The following is a 23,786-nucleotide window of genomic DNA, read 5'->3' as shown; positions in this document are numbered from 1 at the left end:
TAGGAGTAGTTTCTGATATATGTAGAAGGAGGAAAACAAAGAAGTAAAATGGATTTTGTGGAGGTAGGATATCTGTTGTTTTCATTTCTCCTGACTCTGCCAAACTGATCAATAGACTAAAGCCCCAAGAAGACTTAACAGAAAAGAGATATAGTTTACTACTGTGTAATTTTCCAGTTCAGTTTTTCCTTGATTTATCCATATATAGCATTTAAAATTGACTACAGGCATGAGTGCTAAGTTGCTTCAGTCGTGTCCAACTCTTCGACACTATAGACTACCTGCCAGGTTCCCCTGTCCACGGCATTCTCCAGGCAAGAATACCGAAATGGCTTGCCATTCCCTCCTCCAGGGGATCTTCCTAACCCAGGCATAGAACCCCCATCTCTTACATCTCCTGCATTGGCAGGTGGGTTTTTTATTTTTTATTTTTTTTACCACTGACGCCATCTGGGAAGCCCCTTAAAATTGACTACTTTCTTAAAATTCACTCTCAACTTCTAGGGCATTGCGAAAGTGGAAGTCGCTCAGTCATGTGACTCTTTGTGACCCCATGGACTGATGGAATTCTCCAGGCCAGTATACTGGAGTGGGTAGCTGTTCCCTTCTCCAGGGGTCTTCCCAACCCAGGGATCAGACCCAGCTCTCCTGCATAGCAGGCAGATTCTTTACCAGCTGAGCCACAAGGGAAGCCCAAGAATACTGGACTGGGTAGCCTATCCCTTCTCCAGTAGACCTTTGCTGACCCAGGAGTCAAACCAGGGTCTCCTGCATTGCAGGAGGATTCTTTACCAACTGAGCTATCAGGGAATTATCCTAGTTTTCTTAGTAACATTGAAGGCTCTTCTCTTCCTATTCTATTCTTATTGTATGTAAAATATCCTACCTACAGGCTTGGATTAGGGACAGAATGGACTCCTTCTGATGAAAACTCTTGAGGATAATAACTGTATCATTTCCATTATAGATCATTAACATTCTTACTATTGTTCAAAACCAATTAGAATTTTTTTTGAACCATAGTTTACTTTTAGCTAGTGAAATATTAATATTTCCTACTTTGGAGGAAGAAGTAGTATAAACAAAACAATACAAAACAAAACAACAACTCAGTTCAGAGCTTCCAGATTGGTGAGATTCGGGGAAAGTATCATGATGGGAGAGCATGAGCACTCTACATCCCTTCCTATATACCTTGCCCTATCCATCTCTTGCATCTGGCTGTTCCTGTGTTGTATCCTTTTACAGTAAACTGATAGTCTAATTACTTTCCTTGCTGTGTACAGATTACACAACAAAGTTCTGGAATAAGCTAGACAGTCCTTGAGAGGTCTGCTGAGTTCCAGTGAAGTTCCTTTAGCAGATGACAAACAAGACTTAAATGTCACTGAAAAAGTGATTTGAATGATATTAAAGATCATCAGTTCCTGTCTGCCTGCCAAATTCTCACCACCATCCAGACTTGGTGTATGCACTGCTTGCACATGTGGTTTCTTTGAACAATTTTGAACTCACCACACTTCATTTCAGGATATAACACAAAATATTGGTCTGGTAATCAACATTAGCTCAAGGCTGCCACAAGCTGGAGCTGAGCTGTCAGTGGAATGGAGTCTGGAAATCATCAAGAAAGGGGTTGTTGCACTGCTTAAAGACAAGCTAAAGAAGTTTCCAGAACTGATATTCAAATATGTGGAAGTGGCGGGGGGAGGGGGGTAGAAATTGAATGAAGGCAGCCAGAAGTTATGAACTTCCAGTTATAAGTACTATTTTAATGTACAACACGCCAAATATAATTAACATTGCTGGATGTTATATATGAAAGCTGTTAACAGAGTAAATCCTAAGAGTTCTCATTGTAAGAAAAACACATTTCCTTTCTTTAATTTTGCACCTATATGAAGTAATGGATGTTCAACTGAACTTCTTATGATCATCACTTCACAACTGATGTATGTAAATCAAATCATTATGCTGTACACCTTAAACTTATACAGTGCTGCATGTAATATCTCAAAAATGGAAGAAACCAACCAACCAACCAAAAAAAAAAAACACCAAAATATTCAGGAGAGACTCTGAGGAACAGAAGTAGGCAGATTGCCTGGTGTATTTTTTAGTAAATTGCAAATACAATTGTATTTGCAATGCATACTTTGATGTGGAGAATTGGTGCCAGTTGGCAGTAGATCACTTAGATAGTGGGGGGAAAAAAGGTGTGGGCAGAGAGGAGATTCACAACACTAACATATGTGAAAAATCTGCTTTTAAAAAGTGCAAAAATAAATAAATACGAAAGAATACTATGGTGACAGAAGCTGAGGCAGGGATTAAGTGCTAATGTTTTAGCTATGAGGTGCATTCTGAGGGCATTGATATCGAGGGAGAGGGAAAGAGGAGGTTTGGTTGGCATGGTATGTGTGCTGGCTACTGCTCTGTGGGGAGCCTGGAAGAGACACACTTTGAAACAGCCTACACCACACTGGACAAACTACTCGAAGAAACTACCTCAGAGTGGTTTGTGGAGGGAGAAAGGAGAGGAAATTCTCCTCTCTTTCTCTCTTCTTTTGATGTTTTAAGATTTTAATGTTCTTTACCTTTCAACATAAACTTCTGACTGTGTCTAAACAGTAGGGGAAAAGACTCTTCAGGAAAGATCTTCCAGAATTCACAGTATCCCTCTGTTCAAATACTATAAAGAGAACATTTAAGTGAACAAAGGATAAGAGAGTTTAACAGAATTTTAGTTCAATGGCTTAACTAAAAAAGAGCCAACCAACCAACCTTCTTTTCTACTCTTTCAAAGGAAAACAAAAGTGAACCTGAGAACTTCTAAATCTTTTTTTAAAAGGGAGGGAGGGTGGAAGAGGAGAGGGCCACAACTGTTGCTAAGATAATACTATAACGCAAGAAGTCAAGGATTCTATCAAATTCTAAAAATCTCTAAACCTATTACCAAGAACCACATTATTGGAAATATAAATGCATAGGATTATAAACTATTTGGTAGTAAAAACAGACTTTGCTGTATAAACATGTAGGATGTCACTTTAATCTCCTGATGAGAATTTAACGGTACAGAGAACAGTCTCCAGTTCGCTCTTTAGTCTGGAATTCCTGGACACTCAGCACGCCGTTGGTGTCACCCTGAACTAACAGCTTTGGAACCCAGAAGACCCCACTGCTATCATTTTGTAAAGGATCAAGAATCACGCTCCTAGAGGACATCATCCAGCCCCCACGCTGTGTGTTTGTGTGCCTCGAGATACAATTAACTGTAATTTGCATAATTCAGTCCACAATCAAGTCTGAATACTGAGATCCAGCTAGAAGAAGTAGCAGCAAAGGCAACCTAGGCTAGTTTGTTAGAAAAGCAAGAGGAAGATTTCTAAAACACTTCAGTTCAAGTGGGGAATACCCGGTGACTCAGTGATAAAGAATCTGCCTGCAATGCAGGAGATGTGGGCTTGATCCCTGGGTTGGCAAGATCCCCTGGAGGAGGAAATGGCAACCCAACCCACTCCAGTATTCTTGGCCTGGGAAATCCCTCCGACAGAGGAGCCTGGTGGGCTAAGGTCCATGTGGTTGCAAAGAGTTGGACACCACTGAAGCAACTGATGACATGCATGCAAGTCCCACCAGCTATGGATATTCTGCTGCTGTTCCTTGAAAAAGAAGAATCTATATCTTCCTGACCCAGAGACAGAACGTTTCTCTTCTCCATTGTCAGGCGGATTCTTTACCACTGAGCCACATGGGAAGCCATGATAACATGTCCATTCAAGAAAAATGCCATGTTTGTTAAGTTTTTTTGGAGCAATTCCCAAGTTACTTTAAACCTTATACATTATTCAAGGACAGAGTGCATATAGGTTAGGATGTGTTCATCACTGATATATCTCCAAAGAATTTTTCATGGAGGCTACCAACTTCTGAACATCTTCTATCCTGCCACCATTATTCAGAGAAGCCATGATACCTCCCACAGAACCATGCCCTTTCAAGGAGATTATATTGAATTCAAGAGCTTTATCAAGAAATCTTTTATTCTAAAGCAGCATCTCCATTGGCATTGCCAATGCAGAGTGAAATATTCGTCTTGCTTCTATTCTGGGTTTCACTAGATATACATAGAATCCTTAAGAATTATCAATAACATGATAAATCATTTGAGATTTGATGGAACTAAGCTTCATGGCTGCTCACCACTGTTATTCGTTTTTTGGAGGGGGTGACTTCCTTGACCAGAGATCAGACCCGCACCCCTGTAGTGAAAACATGGTGTCTTAACCACTGGGTTGCCAGCAAAGTCCTTTGCCACTGTTATTCTTTTTCTTTTGCCACTGTTATTCTTGATCTACTCCAAGACCAAGCTGATGCTGTAGAAGCAAAGTAGGGAGCTGTGTTGAATAAAGTGCTGTTTCCGGTCTGCACTTTGTATTCCACAATGGAAGGGCACTCTCTGAGGGCAAACCCTAGCAGGATATCTTGTGACCCCTGTGACCCACTGTGACCCCTACAGAGCCAGCATTCTTCTGGGCACCATCAAAAATCACACCGAACTTTTAAACGTCAAACTGGTTTATATGGGAAATTTGAGGACGTGTCAAAAAGCAGGCACTGCCCCCCCTTGACATCAGGAACAAAGTAAAATTCTGCTCTGGGCCTGGTCTCATTTGTGCAGTAATACATGCAGGAGGTGACCTGATTGAGGTTCCAGGGGCTTGGATTCAGTATTTTCCTGTAACTTCTAAGTTTAGAATGGATGACATTCACAGTTCCCAAACTTCAAGGCTTCTGGGGCCTTAGCTGACCAAGCTCTTGTCATCAAATGGCTGGCACACCTTCCTACTTTCCGGTCAATCAGGTTTAAGGGGACAGCATGGAACTGGCTCAACCAACCCTCCTCTTTGCACAAAAATTATTGTCTGCAATGGCTAACAATTTCTGCACAAGATTCTATATGTTATTAATAATCTTAGCTAAAGCTGATAGTCTGTAGCTCATTTCAAGAACATGAATGCCAGTTCCTTTGTGGCCTAATAATTATTTCTGTATCTCTAACAACACAGAGCTCTGTAGCTTGGTGGCCTGAGCTGAAATTGACCACCTACCTCCAGGTGTCTTCAGGTAGCGGCATGGGTGGAGTTGGCCAGAGAGGATCTATCAGTGGGCAGTGAGCATCTCTCTTCTATTTTCTTTTGGTCAGAGGTTTCCCTGCTGGGCATGTGAGAGTTGGACTGTAAAGAAAGCTGAGCGCCAAAGAATTGATGCTTTTGAACTGTGGTGTTGGAGAAGACCCTTGAGAGTCCCTTGGACTGCAAGGAGATCCAACCAGTCAATCCTAAAGGAAATCAGTCCTGAATATTCATTGGAAGGACTGATGCTGAAGCTGAAACTCCAATACTTTGGCGACCTGATGGGAAGACCCGACTCATTTGAAAAGACCCTGATGCTGGGAAAGACTGAAGGCAGGAGAAGGGGACGACAGAGGATGAGATGGCTAGATGGCATCACCGACGCGATGGACGTGAGTTTGTGTAGGCTTTGGGAGTTGGTGATGGATAGGGAAGCCTGGCATGCTGCAGTTCATGGGGTTGCAGAGTCGGATATGACTGAGCGACTGAACTGAACTGAACTTCCCTGCTGGGAGTTAACTCCACTAGCATTTCAGATTGCATCATCCAGCGCTTCCGTGACTGTTAGGGAAGGCAGATCCACTGCCTGTGAGGTGTGGTATTTTATCAAAGTCTGAAAGTGAAAGAGAAAGCCAGAAACTCGGGGCACATTGCTAGTTGCTCTGTATGTTCAGTGGCAGCCTTGAGATAGGGCCTGGCACTCTCCTAGAAAATGACTGATTTATGCCCCAAGTGGCATCGCTGTGAAGGCCCAAGGGACACTGGTTGCAGCAGTGGCAGCTTCGGGGGAGCAGGAAGCTCTCACCCACACTTTGTGGCTCTCCTCCCTGAAATTAGCAATGCTGCCTGTACAAGAGAAGCCCCTTAATGCAACAACACGGATGGACCTGGACAAATAACGCTTAGTGGAATAAGCCAGACAGAGAAAGACAAATACTGTGTGATATCACTAACACATGGAATCTAAAAAATTCAACAAACTAGTGAATATAACAGAAGTAGACTCACAGAGCACAAACTAGTGGTTAGGAGTGGGAAGAGGGAAAGGGGGAGAGGAAAGACTGGGGTAGTGGATTAAGAGGTACAAACTACTATGTGTAAAATAAATAGGCTACTGGGATATATACTATATACACAGGGAATGTAGCAAATATTTTATAATAACTATAGAGTATAACTAAAAATTATAACTATGTTGTACACCTGCAACTTATGTAATATTGTACATCAACTATGTCTCAATAAAAATTAATTTAAAAGTTTTTTCATTTGATGGGCTGCATATAATAGCAAGTAATCAGCTAATTAATTTAAGGAAAATTAATTTTTTAGAAAGTCACAAATGGGACTTCCCTGGTGATCAAATGGCTAAGACTCTGCACTCCCAATGCAGGGGGCCTGGGTTCAATAACTGGTCAGGGAACTAGATTCCACAACTAAGAATTCACATGACTCAACTAAAGATCCTACGTGCAACAGCTAAGATCTGGTGCAGCCAAATAAAAATAAATATAAAAAAAAGATGAGGAAGTTGTGAAAAATCTCTTGGGATGGATGGGAAGGCTGGGGAACGTGATATGTAAACAGAAATCAGGCAGTTCTAGAATATTGAGAGCAGAAACCACCCAGGGTTCTACTGATGCTGCTGAAAAAATATGATAATTTTACCTTGTTTCCATTATTTTGTTCAAGGTACAAATCCCCAGGACAAAGTGCATTGTTGGGCAAGTCTGGGTCAAATGCCTACACTTTTGGGTGATAAGGCATCTCAAATGACCAAGATTTCTATCTCATGAAGTCTATATACAACTGGGAGAGAAAAAAATCTGAAAAGAAACCTGGGTTCTATTAGAAAAGAAAAACTGATGCTGTAATATTTATCAAAATTCACCCTTATGGCTGTTCAGCATCAAAAACAATTTTATTCCCATACATATACCTTCAAAAATACTCCTGCCTAATAGAATGCAGCTATTTCTCATTAAGTAAAAAAAAAGTTCTCCTTCTTCAGGAGATAATTCAATGTCTCATGACTTACTGCATCAAAATCTATGTCAAGGACGTCTAAGTGAAATAAATTTTTGCTCTAGCTCCAGCTCAGCTGTCTTAGATCAAGTCCCTAGAAGCAGAACCCAATCCAGGGATTCTTGCGCCAGGGATCTGCTGGGGAATTGCTCTCAGATAAAGGGAGCGAGGGCAGCCAGATAAGGCAGGGAATCAGTCAAGCCATGATGTGGTCTCAGTCTGATTCCACAGAGTTCTAAACTCCAAACTGTACAGAGATTTGGTGCCAGTTTGAAACACAGGTATGAATAAATGATCTAGATTAAAAAGGTCACATGATCTTACCAAATAAAGGCTCTAACCCAACTGGGGCCACCTCCACCTGGAACATATGTAGGTAAGGTAGTATTAGCCTGACCTCTTCTGCTTTTAAGAGATTTCTAGAGGTCCCAAATTCCATTATACCCTCTTCCTTGTAAGTTTGAATTCCCATTGACTTTACAAGAAACACATAAACTTGCCAAGTAAAAGTAGGTTGATCTCTTCCAGTTTAAAATTATCTAATTCAAGGTAGATAATTATTCAGTTCAAGGTCAGACCTTTAAGGCTGTTTTCACTAAAAGCTCTTGACCTCCACTTTTCCAAGACTTTTCGAGGTCTGACTGCAGAAGGTTTAGGTTTTCTGATAATAAAGTGAAAGGCCTTGTCAGTAAACTCTGACCTCTGAGGCGCAGTCTGTCTGGTGTCTTAATTTTGGCATCTACTCTCCCTATGGTTACCACTGACTAACCAAACCTAGTGTAACTGGTGGTCTGGTTTCTCCAGCACTCAGCTCAGTGGTTTTCCTTGACCAACTTGATCTCATTTGGCTTTCACTGGTATTGACAATCCTTTGAGATTCTGCTGTCTCCAACCAGTCCCTGGCTGAGCTGTCTACCACATAGCTCCCGCTATGCAGTAACTGTCCCCTTTTGTCATGGTGGCCCTATGGAAAGCCCCTTAGCACTTAACTGGTGTTCCTCTTATGCCACATAGGAAGCAAAGGGAATTCTGAGAGAACGAGAAATCTCAGGTTCTCTCTGCCAAACGTGATATGCCTTCATTCTGCTGTGCTTTACTAGTTTATGTGGTCATAGGAACACTTAGCAGGGTTCCAGATAGAAGTCAGTCTTGTTTGGCATCTTACTTAACCTATCTGAAATTTCTGCTCTCACTTGCCCTGCCCCAGGCTGAACCCTAGGGAGGTCTTGGAGGGACCTAGCTGGCACTTTCTACTCTTGTTTCTGCCAAATCTGCCTCATTACTATCAAAATCAGTTATCCTCCTTTGGTCTGAGAAGCAGGTATTCTATGCTTTCCCTCCCTACTATATATACCCTTTCTTCTTACTAGGTAAACAAGGTGGCCCTTCCTTTCCAATGAAGCCTGTCTTTAATGGTAGCAACACGTCAGGGTAAAAAGGAGCCCAGGGAATAAGATATCCAACAGGGGAAAATGGGGAATTCCCTGGCAGCCCAGTGGTTAGGACTCTGAGCTTCCAGTGCTTAAGGGTGCAGGTTTAGTCCCTTGTCAGGAAACTAAGAGCCCGCCTGAGTGCCTAGGGGAAAAAAGGCGGGGCGGGGGGGGGGGGGGGGGGGGGAGGGGGAAACGTTTAAGGTTTTGAAAAGCGTGGTTTTGGTGACTAAACCTTTATTCCTAATTACAGGTTCTTGGGTTATAGGCTTGAGTTTGGGGGAGCAGGGACAAATAGCGGGGAGATACATATAGAGAGGGAGGTTAGGAAATTCTTACTGGTCCTAGACAAAGTGAGGTGAACAGAAAGGTTTGAGGTCACAGGGTAGCTAGTGTATCATTTTACCCCATGCTAGTGCTAGTGCATGTTGCTCAGTTAGCAAACAGGGAAGCCCAGTCCCACAAAATGTTTGCATTTTACATTTTCCAATGTCTACTTGCACATTCAACCACCTTGATTCAGATTAGCTTCCCATTCTAAATACAGACAAACATATACACGTCTGGGCTTTACTTTTCCAGGTATCCATTTCTCCCAAGTCAAATGACTGAAGTACTGAGGTCTGGCTTGGGTAAATGTTAATCTGTGTATACATGCCCCATTTCTTAAATATAAGAGGATCAGAGGGCATACAGCACACAGTAATTTTCCTCGTTTGATGTTTTAAGCAGCATGCTTGTTAATGTACATACATTCATGTGCATGAATGGATGTTGGTTTCTGCTTCTTAAACACATACAGTACTATGAAGCTTCTAGCTCCATTATGTTTACTTTTTACATTTATGTTGTAATTATTGGTCTCTCCAAGTGTCTTCGCTAACAACCACTGCCTCTTCAGGAGCTACAATGTAGGAATTAAATATTTGATAAATTAGTAAGATACAGAAACTTATGGTTCACTTGAGGAACTTGTTATGCAGATTCCTGGCACCTCTCTATAGAACAGGTGGTTCAGTAGAGCTCTAGTGTGATCCAAAAATTTTCTTATTTAACAAGTACTGTTGATTTTGATGGTGGCCCTAGAACAGTTTGAGAAACATTGCAATATTGCTTCCTGAGTTCAGTGCCTCCGTAACAAATTAGGCTGGGACTTTCTTGGCAGTCCAGTGGTTAACAACACTCTGGGCTTCCACTGCCGGGGACGCTGAGTTCAGATCCCTTATTGGGAACTATGATCCTGCCTAGAGCGTGGCACAGCCATAAAAAGAAAAAAAAAGTGGGGCTAAGTTTCACTTCAAATTTGCCAACAATGGGCAAACTTTAATAATTTAAGGCTACTTCAATTTACACTCAACCCATCAAGACCGAATCTTTTATGTGGAACAGTAATCCCCTTCAGAGTACCAACAATGTAAGGTGTTTTACATTTTTTTTTTCAATTATTTTTATTAGTTGGAGGCTAATTACTTCGCAACATTGCAGTGTTTTACATTTTAAGACAATCATTGATAGGGTTAAGAGAAAAACTGTTGATTTTCCTAAGATTCTGTGTATTCCAGTGGTTAGACTTAAGAGTAACTGCTGGTTCATTCAACAAAACTTAAAGTACTGTGCATAGACTCATTATGCAAACTATTAACATTTGAATAGCAGGTAAAATTTTTAAATTCCTTCTCACTCCTGAAAATACCTTTGTGCAATCTGGTTTACAACATTGTTGTTGGCATATTGATAATTTACAAAGTTAAGCTAAAACCACTTTTGAAAACTATTTAAGTTTTAAAAGTTCAATGCATCAGCTTATACAACTGGTTTACTGTTCCATTTTATTCAGTGCCTCTTTCAAGCTTGAAAATTTTCTCAAACTGCCAGCGTTCAAACAGTTTGAACGGTTAAGAATGGAAATGACAATTCAACCTATTTTTTAGTAGGTTGTGTTCAAAGTCTTGACTTTTCCTCAAAGGCAAAAATAGGAACACTTTCACCGGTCTATTTACATAATTAATTTCCAAATGACGTGAAAACTCTGAAAGCCTGTATTCTCTCCAGGGATACTTTTTCCAATAGGAATTACAATTTGACTAAAGTATCATTACTGATAATTTTTCTCCAAAGGGCTCATTTCAACATGAATAGGTTACACTAACCCTCAGCAATCCAAGCTTGAAAGTGAGAAGTCGCTCAGCAGTGTCCTTTGCACGTGACTCTTTGCAACCCCAAGGACTGTAGCCTACCAAGCTTCTCCATCCATGGGATTTTCCAGGCAAGAGTACTGGAGTGGGTTGCCATTTCCTTCTCCAGGGGAATCTTTCCCACCCAGGGATTGAACCCAGGTCTCCCTCATTGTAGGCGGACGGTTTTACCATCTGAGCTACCAGGGAACTCAAGCTTACTCATGCTTAAGATACAGAAGCGGAAAGCTAATCAACATCCAGGTGGCAATTCAGACTAATCTCATCTTTGAGGAGACCTTGTCACAGGCAGCATTAAGTAATGTTGTGATACCCCTGTCACTTACCAAAACACTCATTCCCCCTCCTTGAACTAAGAGGGCGATCACTAAAATATTAAACACCTTCGCGTGTACTACTCACATGTATTTCAGAAAATTCAGCTCACTTCAGCCTATCATATACATTTTTTCTAAACTTAGAATTGCATCCATGAATTCTTTCCCACATAATTGCTGCATTGTTCTCAGGCTTTCTAGACAAGTTGGAGGTTAACCAGTAGCACTTTTAAAGATTTATGAGCCAAGAACCAGGGGGAAAAAATTCTCCCAACAAACCAGAGCTATTTTAAAGATAGAAACCTAAGAATCTGCAAACATATCACAATATGAAAACAGGAAGACTTGTAAAATTGGTATGACTCAGCTCTATGCTCAACTCTTTAAAATTAAGAACCCATCTACTGAAGTTTTCAATTTACCACCCCCATGAAATCTGATTTATAAGTGCTAGAAAAACACTTCACACAAAAAATACATAATTTAAGATTATTGTATTTCCTTACAAGAGGAACGTTTTAACAAATTTTACAGGTGTCAATCAACCCTTGTTCAAAATTGGGCACACATCAAATCTAGCATTACGGGAGTTTTATTTGGAAGTGAACTTTTTAAACTATTAATACAAATGCCAAGAGATACTACACAAAACATCCACAGGAATTTTTTTCATCTTTTTTTCTTTGTTCACAAACATTTCCTACATAATCCAACATACAACAGAGAAATGGTACATCTTTTTCTTTCAATTTGCATACAATGGAAAAACAAGAATATATATATATTTTACAAAGTTTAACTAATAGACACTACCAAGCTGACAGTTTAAGTCTATATGTGAGAAATTATCTAATAAAAAATAATCAGAATTTATTTAGCATCAGTCACTTCCATAGCCAAGTATTATTCTGATTAATAAAACTTGTCATTAACCTTCTGGTATAAACTTATACCACTATTCCATCAGTTGTGTTGCTCCCCACCTCGGTTCTTCAGAATTACGAACAGAAAATCGTTGCAAAGTAGGGGCAAGCATTTGCAAAAACAAACAAAAATCCCCAGCTTATTATAAGCATGAATGTGTGGTGGAATTTCCTCCCAAGCAATGAACTTCAAATCATTAAGAATCACCAGAACTGAGTATTGTCAAGATATTTTGCCTAAGTCCAAGAAGAGATGCCATTTATATCCAACAGAGGACTGAAAATTAAACTTAGTGTTCCGTTTGGGGGTAGGTTGGAGGGAATTCAGCCATTTGAAAAATGACCATCTTAAAAAAAATGACCACCAAAAATAGGTTCACTAAATTTATTTTAAAAATCATAAAACGTTTCTTACAAAAGAGCATTACAATCTGCACACTGCTCTGAATAGATGCCAGGGACATATGGACTACTGTTACTTTTCCTCCCTGTCCCACCACCCCAAATGTTACAGTGACCACAAAGCAAAGTGTTCACAATAATTACATGGGGGGACTTCTTTAAACCACCAACAATGAACAAAAATTAAAATTCACTCACTCTGCTGCTGTTTCAAAATTTCAATGTTAGTTTTTGCACACCCTCCCCCTCCCCCCACCCTGTTTGTAAGGAACTAAAACATTACATCTGGTGAACAGCAAAGATTTCACTACACCTCAAATGCAGAACACCTATGAAGCAGAGGAATGTTGGCTTTTTAAACAGAAGCAGATAAAAAAAAAAAGATGCAGGACTCCTTCAGTTCTTCACTAGTCTTAGAAAAACTTTCCAGAATACTGCTTCACACTATAAAAAAGAAAAAATATCTTGCATTAGAATCCTTCAACATCTGCATACTGCTTCACACTATAAAAGAAAAGAAAAAAAAGTACGAATTAGAATTTTTGTTCGTAACATCTGAATCAATCTTAATCAACATTAAGACAATTTCAATGCTAAATTAAAATGATCAACATGTCCATTACACAATTAGAGGTAAGAACTAAAACATTAGTAATTACAAATTAGAGCAACGTAAAATCCAAGAAAAAAGATTAATAGCAAATCAGACATTAGTGGAGCAGAACTGTTAATATATGGTAGAAAAGACAAAGAAATGCCAGTTAAAGTGTGAAATGCTGCATTTTACAGCACCAATCATTTGTCCTGTAGAGGCATGGCCTGTGCCATATGGCAGACTGTGATTTGTTGTCGATTCAGTTATCTAAAAACAACAAAATCACTAGTCTTCCACACAGAACTAGACCAACATCCACTGAATCTTCTACATTTTCTACAGGCTCTGTATAATTTGTAACAAGTGGTTTTGGCAGCAGTTTTCACCAGAAAAATGAGAAGTTTGCTTGGTTAAGGCTTCTTCCAGTAAGATTAGTACCGAATGTCTTCATGTTTTAGCAAGAAGGCAGAAGAAAATTAAAGCAAAGCTATTAGAATATTTAGAAGTTAGGTCCCCAAAAGGTTGAGACACCATGGCTTCTAAAAGAAAAATCAGCTGAGAAAGAGAAGCTTTTTAAGGTTTTAGTATGTGTAGGCTAGTAACATAAAGCTAAACAAACTGACCTGTTCTGCAGCAAATACTGTGCATTCTGTATCTGGTCCTGTGTTCCTGTAATGGTAATGATCCGATCTTCGGATCCTTCTAAAGGCTCATCAATTTTGATCGAAGCTCCCGACTCATGACGGATTTGTTTAATCCGCTGACCACCTTTGCCAATAATAGATCCAGCCAACTGCAAAAATTTTTAAAAGCAAGTGTTTATGATATACTTAAAAAAAATTATCCTGTATGTTCAGTGACCATCAAGAGCATTCTTGTACAACTTGTTGACTACACTGTGTTAATTTAGTGCCCTCCAACCAGTCAGAGTTTGAATTACAATCTATTTACACCACCCACTGACATTTCCTTTAATAAATGAACCAGGGGCTCAAACCCCTGATAATTGCTTCTAATAGTACTGAACACTTTTTGACAAGGCTTAAAGTGGAGAACACTTCACTGAAGTCCTTGAAACACAATTTTAATCCTAAAAGGGAATACTTCTGTTAAAACCTTCGTTAAGTCAGAAAACTCATAAAAATAACTCAGTAAATGTCTTTTATAATACTAAAAATACTTACATCTTTGGGAATAGTTACTTGTGTAGTAATAATAGGTCCACCAAGATCACCATATGAGCCACGACCCCCTGCATAGGAATAATCTGATTTAAATAATGAGTATTAAGTTCACATACAAAGCATGAAATAATGTTTGATTTCAGAAAGAAGAAAACTTACCATATCCAGAGCCACCCTAAAAACAGAACAGACAAGAAGAGAAAGTTACTCTGCCTTCCAAACTTCAGGTAATTAAACACATTCCTAAAAACCCCTCAATTATTATTAGTAACCAAAGCCCTCCCGTATCTTCCCTAGTAAGCCAGTTTCAGAAAACAATCTTCAGGGGAAGAAACCATTCAGGCACACAGCGTTCCAAGAAACAAAAATGTTATATAGGGGGAGATAAAATACTTAATTGGTGAGTAAACAAGCGTTTTAAAATCATTACTAGATAAACACCCATGATACTCAACCTGTGGTTCATAAGCCATCTGCCACTCTGATGGGCTCCATGTATCTATTGCAGAGTCCCAGGTTTCATCAGCACTGAAACCAACCTGTGTTAAGAGAGAAAACTATTAACATGAACCTGCATGGTATTTGTCAAGAGCCACCATTTTTATACAATCAATTTCTATTTCATGTCTCTCTGTAAGTTTTCAGTAATCATGTATTTCGGGGGCAAACAAATATGGAACAAATCCTAATATCCCAGCACAAGAAACAGAAACAGATTTAAGTCACTGACACAGTCTAAGACAAGTTCTTCAGTTAACATGTTCAATAAAATGTTAGCAATCTGATTTTTAAACCCTTTGGCTCACATAAACACATTAATGAAGTTATCAAAGTTCTTACCATGCCATCATAACGGTCTCCAGGTCTTCCTCTTCTGTCATAGGCCATTAGATCTCTGCAAGCATAGTAATTGTTGTAATCTCAGCTGGTCACGTATTTGAAATGAAAACCTACCCCCTTCTATCTGTGAAGTGCTGCTTCTTGTATGTCAATGTGTGGATGAAAGAAACTTACCCTCCTCTAGGTGGTGGTGGTGGTGGAAGAGGAAGATTCCGAGCTCTACTACCACCCCGGCCACCTCGCCCGGGAGGGGGTGGAGGAGGTCCTCGACGAGGGCTCATGTCATCATAATCTCTTCTGGAGGGAGGCATGGGACGCCCACCCCGACCAGGTGGCATTCTGTCAAAACCACCTCTTCCCCTCATTGGAAATCCAACAGGACGTCCACGGCGGTCATCAAACATCATTGTAAAACCACCATAGTCATAGGTCTCATCATAAAAATTGGGATCGTAAGGCTGAGCGCGTCCTTTGATGGGAGACTGAAACAAAAACACAGCAACTTTATAGACTGAGGGGAAAAAACCTTAGTTCACACTAATAATTCTCTTAACAGAAAACTTCCAAGTACTTTGTATTTCTCTTGGGAGGTACTGTGGTAAGGATAGGGACAGGAATATATGCAAACATAATAAATAGAAAGGATTTTTAAAAATGCATTTCTGGTGAGTTTGAAATAAAAAAAATTGGGAGTTTTACTGCTCGTGAGGCAGCAGTTTAATTTTACCCTTAAGAGCTAAGATAAAAGACCACAAATTCCTTTCAATTTCACAATGGGGATTATGAAGAAATTACTATCCAGAGGAGATCACTATCTAGGGTGTGCAATGTAGTACTACAGAAGAACCATAAAAACTTCATTTGAATGATCAAAAGTTATTTAAAAACCTCACCAACAATCAAAAGACAACCGTACAGATTCTCCCAAAGTATTTCTAAATTAAATTGATGGGAAAACAGGGTGATAGAAAATTGTTAGGAAAAAGTAATTTGTCTTTGGCTTCTGAAATTACTTTTGAATAAGACATCTGTTTTGTGAAATTAAATGTAAATAAAAGTGTTTTGAAGGTACCTCTGATATAAGATCAAGGATGATCTTTATGCACTCTACAACCCTATCAGGTTTTCCTCCGATAAGAACGACTCTGTCAGTAGATTGAGGACAACATTCCTGGAAAAGCTTGATTGTTGTCTGAGTGTTCTGCAATAGGTTTACAAAATAAGCAGCATTAATTAATCAGAATAAAAAGAAAATGCACTAAAGAAAAAAAAGTTCCAGGTTTAGACAGACTTAATTTATATTTTAGTAAAATTTCCCCCCAATGTAAAAACCTTGTTAGTAAGGGTTAGGCTTTGCAATACACTTTTGGCAAGTAACTTGTCTAGTATGGCCAAACCATTTTGCTATATTTTAATTAGCAAACTACATAATCTTAGGGGGAGGAAACTCAAGAGAGGGAATGAGAAAAGTCTACCAAATCCTTATAAACTCTTTTCCAGTAATACAGCAGGAAAAAACAAAACACTGGCTTTACCTCTCGAAGTTCTTTGATTTTAGCACCTTTGACTCCAATAATTCCTCCTGCCAGACTCTGATGAATCAACAGTCTCAACTCGCAGTCAAAGTCACTTCCTTTATAGTGTTGGTACTGTGGAGGGAGTTACAGAATTTCAGTTCCAAATCAAAGATTCCCCAGTACACACTTATCTGCTATAAGCATACCAATATACTGTTGCAGTGAGCAACCTGAATTTATATTTCAATAACTTTACCAGTTATGTGCTATTATCCTCAATAGCCAGGCCCAAAAAGGACATTCTGCACCACCTTAAAAAACTATTTTATTTTCAGGTCCTGCAACACCATACCCACACTGCAGCCATTTAGCATGTCGCTGTTACCACAAAATTATTATTAACATTCAAATAACACCATAATAAAAATGACTGCAAAGCACTTTGCAAATGTAGTTAATTCCCACTGCAGCATGGAGCAGGGTCAACAGTGAGTTGTAAGACCATTCATTTATCATCTTTTTAAGCCTTTTTCTATAGAGACGGGAAAAGTACACTATGTTGAAAATAAAATCGATCCTATGGGCCAGGCTCCATACTTCAGTGGGGTTCAATGGCACTATGACATACATTTAAGCATTCCACAGCATCAGATTCGAGCGGGAGCTGGCTGGTTGCAGTGGGTGATGGCAACTGCAGGCCCTGAAAGTAGAAAAATAAGAGTAATAGGTTAAATGTCTAGTGTGATCAGGCTATTGTCGCATATATTGGTAAAGCTACTACAACATATTTCAAGACTATCATTAAATAACAAGAAATTACTTATCTACACTAACAGTCAACATACAATGCTTTTATCTGTACACCTAGCAAACAAGATTACACAGAATTTAAAAATACTCAAACTAGATCAAACATAGTCCTTTCGAACATAGTCTCAGTCAGTAGTCTAACTCAAAACCTCTTCTAAAAATAAAGCCCATAATATACATGCTAAACTCCATGAACGTGCACAACCACATGCACTCCCTTCCTATCTACTTCAGAATGGCTAGACTACCATTTTTAAACAAGTAACGTGGGATGTAAAAGAACCCTGCACTTTAAGCAGCAGAGTGTAACACATTGCTGCTAAAGAACTATTACATCCAGTGTCTCTGCGCCTCCCCCATTTTGCCCCATTAAATATTAAGCACCCCCCATTGTGAAATACATTAAAAAAAATGAGCCTACCTCTTCCAAGGTAGGGATGATTTTCTTCAGAATTTCTCCAATCGTTTCAATATCAGCACTGATACTCAATATGCTGTCAAACACCACAAATACCAGATAGTACAAAAAAAGGTGGAAAAGAAAAATGAGTTTTGTGGTCATCACCAGTAGTCAATACAAACTTTTACAGAGATGAACATACAATTATTTAATAGTCCCCATTTAAAGTAGCCTATTTATACATTTTTCACATGCATTTTGTTTTATGCCCAATACAAACATGGTAACAATATTAGGAGACTTGCAGAGAGACAGAGAGAATGGGCTCTTGGAAGGGCTCAGATTAAGTGGGCAATAAATTGACCAGAACTGAAGCAGAGTTGAATATTTATGTTCCCCGCCACCACTAAGTTAATTAAGGATACCCTCGCTGTTACATTGGAAAAACTGGCACACCTTCTCTCAGGCAAAGTAGGGGAATATGCAAGTGGTAAACATTGTATTTGGAGTAAGGTTATGGATACCAGTTAGAAATTAGATCACTAATGGGCTCTGCAAGAAAACAAATACAAATGCGAGACAAAAACAAAGACAACACAAATGAGAAGTGAAGGAAAGTGAACCAGAGTTAGCATTTCATCAGAAAAAATTATGAACAGGCAATGTTGGGAAGCAAGGTGGGCCACAAAGACAGAGCGAGAGACTGTTTCGGTAACAATTTGATTTACAATGCAGCAAATATGCAACACTTGAAGCTGTGCTCCTTCCATTGAAATAAAATTAGTGGATCGTTTGGGTGGGCAACTCACGGTAAAAGTTCAGTGACAAAAAGACTTAATGGGGAAAATAAGACAGAAACTTGAAAAACAATACACCGTCTAAAGGGGATACTATTTAATTATATAAAAGGCAGGTAATAAAATACATTTCTCTCTTTCTAATCAGGCAGTGAGGCATAAACTGTTGGGACATACCGCTCGGGGCCACTGCTGTCTGGGACTGAAACACTGGCATTGTACTGCATTGGTCATTGGCGTTCGTGGATGTTGGCATTGGGCATGGGCATTCAATCAGAAGTTGTCAAGTATGGTACCCGTTTGGCAACGAGCACATTTTTGGGCATAGCCAACCAGGGTTTTCACATGGGCGTTCAGGGGCGGATGGGCCAACGTCATGGTGGGCAACGCAGGGGTAAGTCGATCCAGTACATGGGCAACGGAGATATATGGCCAAAAAAACAAGGAGAGGGAAAAGGGGGAAAAGCAATAAATTTTAATTTAATACAAACTATACTCATACTCTCAATTAATGAAACAAGCTTAAGTTGTTCTGAAGACTAACACAATAATGGACTTCTCTATATCTGACTGTGGCTTAACATTTAAGGACCTTTAATGATGGTACTTTTAAAAAACAAACGATGTTTCAGTAGCAGGCTGGCTCATGAGGGTAGACACAAAACCTGTCATGACTTGAATTCTTGAGGAAATGGGGAAATTATTAACCCAGATAATTATATAGAACATCTGGATTAAGAGGAAAGAGGTTTGTAAAAGACAAAAATTCCCACACCACCAAAAATCCTACTTAAAGACTAATTTGGTTTCCTGGAGGTTTAAAATGCATTCCTAGATCCTAACAGGCAAGTTTGTAAAATTTCAATTTTTAAGTTCAGTTTACAGTAATCAAGAGGAACATACAAAGATCTGCGACCGAGAGAGAAATGAAATACTATCAAATAAGTTTTCAACACAAAGTTCTTATTTGCCTCAACTTCAGCAAGGAAACATCAAGAGTGTGTAACATGAGAAAAAAAATTAAGAAATTTGGTGTAGCCAAGTCCTATAAATATGCTCACTTCTGGTGATACCAACATTTAATGTGTCTAATCACAAGAGTCAACCCACTATAAAATATGAAGACACAAATTATCAGCATTGACAGACGGTCTCCCAGTTATAAAATTATTAAGTGCCTACTCTATTCTTTACCCATACCTAAATCATGCAACCTCAATTTCTTTGTGCTCCATGTGCAAGCTGTTCAAGAACAGATGGGCAAATTGGCGGGGAAAAAAGGGAATAAAAATTTGGAGTTTAATCAGCCACCTGCAATGGTTTTCAGTACTACTGTACTTGGTTCACACATGGGAAATGGTGCAATTAAGGGGTTTTATACTGTAATTTCTAATTAAGATGTTATCTTCCTTGAAGTGAATAATCTGGTGTAAAGTTATTAGAAAGTGAGGAGGTTTAATATGGACCCCCCAACTCAATCTGGGCTTTGTTAGGAATGGCAAATCTTTAGAATTATCTATGTATTCAATTATTATAAAAGGCTTGTATCTAGGCTATTAAATGATTTCTATGATGCAAATCTTTAAATTTCTAAAAACACATAAACTGAAGCTGCCTGTGTAGTAGTTTAAACTCTTTAATACTTACGTCTGTACGGAGAGCCTTAATATTCTTGCCTCCTTTCCCAATCACTGCTCCAGCATTCTAGAGAAAATAAAAAGAAACATAGTGTGTCTTCTTAAACTTTCAGTCAAAAACAAACACGACACAAGTTTAGCCTATCTAACCTCTTGTTTGGTTATAGCAATGGAAATCTATTTGGGGATATTAAAACCACCAGGTTTAAACAAAAAGTAAGAGTCTATGTTACATGCTCTGGGGACTAAATACCTAGACAGAGCTTTCAAATATTCAGAATGCCAGAAATATACTGAGTATAAATCTTAAGCACTAGCACCAATTTTACAATACCCTTCTGCAAATCAATTAACTTAAATTCTAGCAGATACTTTCACATTTTTAGCTATATTATCAGTCAGGTAAGCTGCCAATCAGGATGTTATCTCATGAACCCACCATGTAATAAAAAAATAGCATCTTTAACGCATTAATGCTATAAGGACCATTCACACCCATCTCCTAATTAGGCTTGTAATAGTTCACTATGTTAAGAGCTTTCATTTTAATCATTAGCAAAATAACAGCCATTGGCCTAAAAAGTCTGTTTAGAAAGAGCCACACAAATATTTTACATTCTGCAGCCTTCTGAAGGTGTCCCAGAAGGCTCAATCAAACGTTTTCTTAATTTCTACTTTGAGTAAGAACCAGTTTCAAAAATAAAATCTATACCTTGCTCTGAAGCAGAATGCGTAATTCAACCATCTCATCAGTGTTTCTAGATCTTTTAAAAGCTTGTTCTTCTTCCATATCTTCAGCAGGGCGTTTACCTAAAAAATTAAGAGTTTAGATTTCAGAGAGCACCAGCATCTTCAAGAAAGGGTACCTTTAACTACATTTTAGTTTTAACCTACAGATTAACATTTAATTCCATTCCCTTTGAAGGGATTAGCTGTTAAAGCTTGTTAAAAAAAAAGGGGGGGGGGGCACTCAATCTTCAACTTTTAAATCAAAATACACTCCCTTAATTTTCCAAACACGAGATATATTGTGACAGCACATCAAAGAAATTTCTAAATCCAAGAAAAAAACTTAAGTTTTGTCTTTACTGGCTTTCATCTTTTAATCGGTTTCCTCACCTACGCAAATCAGTTACTTCTACTTCAAAAAAGTTCACTAACAAGGATCTCAGGGAAAGTAGTGATGAAATTAACAAAACAAAAAGAAATTGTTAAAATGTTTTCTCACCAAATTCGCCATTGGTTTCGGTGTTGGGAAAGGTTTCCTCTGGCTGTTCAGTTTCCATTTTCTTGTATTCAAGGGACACACCAATCTGTTAAAAAATAAAGAGGCTAGTACACATGGTTTCTTGGAAAGTAGGCTGTGCAGCGTGCTAAATATTAAAGACAAGGGAAAGAAATGACTATTTCCAGAACGTACCAGTTATTAAATATATCCTTCCAGGGCAGAACTGAAGCGTTCTGGGCGGGACCAACTGACACCCTAGTGCTGTAGTAGCCTACGAAAACCAACACAAATCAGTTTTGCTTTTTTGGTTATTACCGAATACTAACGACTACAGATTTGAACACGACAAAAGAGCCATTCCTAAAACGTGTTTTAGGATCTTAAATTTCCAAAGGACCGCCCTAAAACACAATCCAAAAGACCTATCTGATTTTTCTGTAAAAGCAAAAACACCGTAATTTTTAATCCTTGGATCAAGTTCCACCACAACAATGTTTTATATAAATACATAGAAACCAGACGCATAAGGCATTGAAGCCCCCGAGTCTCGAGTCATGTTCCCGAAAAAAATTATTTTTACATTTGGATTCTAAACTTCTGGGTTTCCTTCCATCGGTGACTTGAAAAGTCTACTTGAAATGTAAAAGCAAATTCAAGTCATACCCAACCGTCAGGTCAATCTACTGGAGCGATAAACAGGCAAACCTGAAACAGGAGTACACCCAAACTGCCTGTACTACTCGACTAACAGAACCCTTGAACACCAATAACATCACTAGCGGGATATTTCAAATTACGTTAAAAGCGGTATAACCTGACAATTTCTTTCAGCACCACCAAACTGGCGATACGACTGTTAACAGTCTTTTTAGCTCCCCTCTCCTGACTGGCAGGAGGCGACACGCGGCTCCCGTTATAAAAGAAATAGCTAAACAGCTCACAGTCATGGCAGTATTTACGCCTTCAACTCTTCCCAGTAACCGAAACGCCAACCTGGCCCAACACTCAAATACTGAGGTGCTACGCAAGATTTAGATAAAGGGGTCTGACGACAAGCAGCAGGCTGTTTATAAGGAAAAACCCAATATCCTTCAAGTGCTTTAGTCACCAGACCCCAAAAATCGCTGAGTATATGCGCTACCAGCCAAGGGCAAACATGCCCTCCTCCCCTCAACGCCCGAAACCGGGATCGGCAACCGCCAAGCAACAGGAGTCGCGAAAGCTCCCGAGGCGAGAGCACCAGCGCCGCACCTCTCCTCAGCCCGATCCGACAGGAAATGGCGGCCCGCGTAATGGCGACTACGTGCTACTAGGCGGAGCCGAGCGCGGACCCCCTCCCCCACCCACCACGCGGTCCCGAGACCTCGTCCCCCGCACCCTCCCCCCACCGCGGGAGACAAAGCAACGAAGGCAGCCCCGACCCTTCCAGCTCGCCCGTTCCAGACCCAGGCCCGGAGCGCCCAAGTGCGGCGGGCCCCACACAAAGAGAGCGGCGGCGTTCTCTACCGTCCTCCGGCTCCCTCTCCTTTCCACACAAGGCCTAGTTCCCAACACAACAAAACTCATCCCACCGGCATAAGCCTCGCGACTCTCCGAAGCCTCTAGTACCACAACGCGGACTGCATATATACGCTCAGGGAAATGGCGGAGGTGGGGGGAGGGGAAACCCGGCAACGCTCCCTCCCAGAACCCGCCAACCACCACCAAGCCCGCAAACGCCTTCCCTCAAGTGGAGAAAGTACTCTCCGGCCCTCACCCCCACGCGCCGTTTGCCCAGCCCCATTCCTCACCCGGCAAGGGTACCGTCCCTATGCCGCCGCGCCTCCTCAGCCGGTCACAGCTAGACAGAGAACAAGCGTAGGCCCCCACTGCCCACCCCCGCCTCCACGCACTCCCTTACCCCGCCGCCGGGCCCGATTGGCTGCACCGGCTACAGCGGTGGCGCGAGAGCGAAGCGATTGGCCCAAGGCCGCGTCAATCAAGGCGCCGGAGGAGGCGACAACCCCGCCCCCCGCCGGCGCCTCCCTTCAGGCTGTAAGGCCGCTAAGGGCCTGAGAAAAATCAGACTTCGAAAAAGTCAACGCAGCCTTTAGGGAGGCCAAACCCCTGCCCGAACCCGCAATGCCCAAGCCCCAGTAACTCTAATTACCTATAGGCCGCAAATAAGCGGGAAGTAGGCAAGACGTCGAGGTCGGTGCAGCAGAGAAACAGAGGATAATGGCGTCTGCAGTGCTTTCGCCTGAAGCGCCCTCCTCCTTTCTCGTTCGCGCACTCACTGGCTAGGGGGAGGGGGGAGCCTCTCGCGAGAACTAAAGGCTGTCCCGTTCTCGCGCACAGGGAGGGGCGGG

The 23,786-nt window shown here is 40.4% G+C and overlaps 1 protein-coding gene and 1 pseudogene across 7 annotated transcripts; both read right to left on the bottom strand.

The window, feature by feature from the left end:
• Positions 1–3,608: 3,608 nt before the first annotated feature.
• Positions 3,609–7,602, bottom strand: LOC122710040 (annotated as a pseudogene).
• A 3,980-nt stretch (positions 7,603–11,582) lies between these two features.
• On the bottom strand, positions 11,583–23,740 carry HNRNPK (heterogeneous nuclear ribonucleoprotein K). Of its 7 annotated transcripts, none has more exons than XM_043927362.1 (17): positions 23,588–23,736; positions 21,631–21,709; positions 21,439–21,523; positions 20,923–21,020; positions 20,221–20,277; positions 18,751–18,794; positions 17,798–17,870; positions 17,195–17,266; positions 16,585–16,698; positions 16,122–16,250; positions 15,224–15,531; positions 15,050–15,104; positions 14,665–14,748; positions 14,369–14,384; positions 14,210–14,292; positions 13,649–13,818; positions 11,583–12,934 (listed from the first exon to the last, which is right to left on the bottom strand). In XM_043927362.1, exons 3-17 carry the CDS (start codon positions 21,494–21,496, stop codon positions 12,901–12,903), a joined length of 1,395 nt encoding a protein of 464 aa, XP_043783297.1. In that variant the 5' UTR covers positions 21,497–21,523; positions 21,631–21,709; positions 23,588–23,736; the 3' UTR covers positions 11,583–12,900. The 7 variants fall into 7 exon arrangements, with proteins under 7 accessions (XP_043783297.1, XP_043783301.1, XP_043783298.1 ...); XM_043927366.1 differs by having other exon boundaries at positions 11,583–12,874; XM_043927363.1 differs by lacking the exon at positions 23,588–23,736 and adding an exon at positions 23,229–23,331.
• Between the last annotated feature and the right edge of the window lie 46 nt (positions 23,741–23,786).

Source organism: Cervus elaphus, chromosome 16 (assembly GCF_910594005.1).
Source record: "Cervus elaphus chromosome 16, mCerEla1.1, whole genome shotgun sequence".
Taxonomy (NCBI): Eukaryota; Metazoa; Chordata; class Mammalia; order Artiodactyla; family Cervidae; genus Cervus; species Cervus elaphus.
Note: the sequence above shows the minus strand (reverse complement) of the source record. Positions and strands in the feature narration are given on the sequence as shown.

Bases quoted from the DNA above. Each gene is read 5' to 3' on its own strand.
- HNRNPK (XM_043927364.1), bottom strand. From the start codon at position 21,496: ATGGAAACTGAACAGCCAGAGGAAACCTTTCCCAACACCGAAACCAAT. The intron at 21,021-21,438 runs GTGAGAAAACAT...TTAATTTTTTAG, and splicing joins CGAAACCAATGGCGAATTTG to GTAAACGCCCTGCTGAAGAT. The intron at 18,795-20,220 runs GTAAGTATTAAA...TGACCAATGCAG, and splicing joins TTAAGGCTCTCCGTACAGAC to TACAATGCCAGTGTTTCAGT.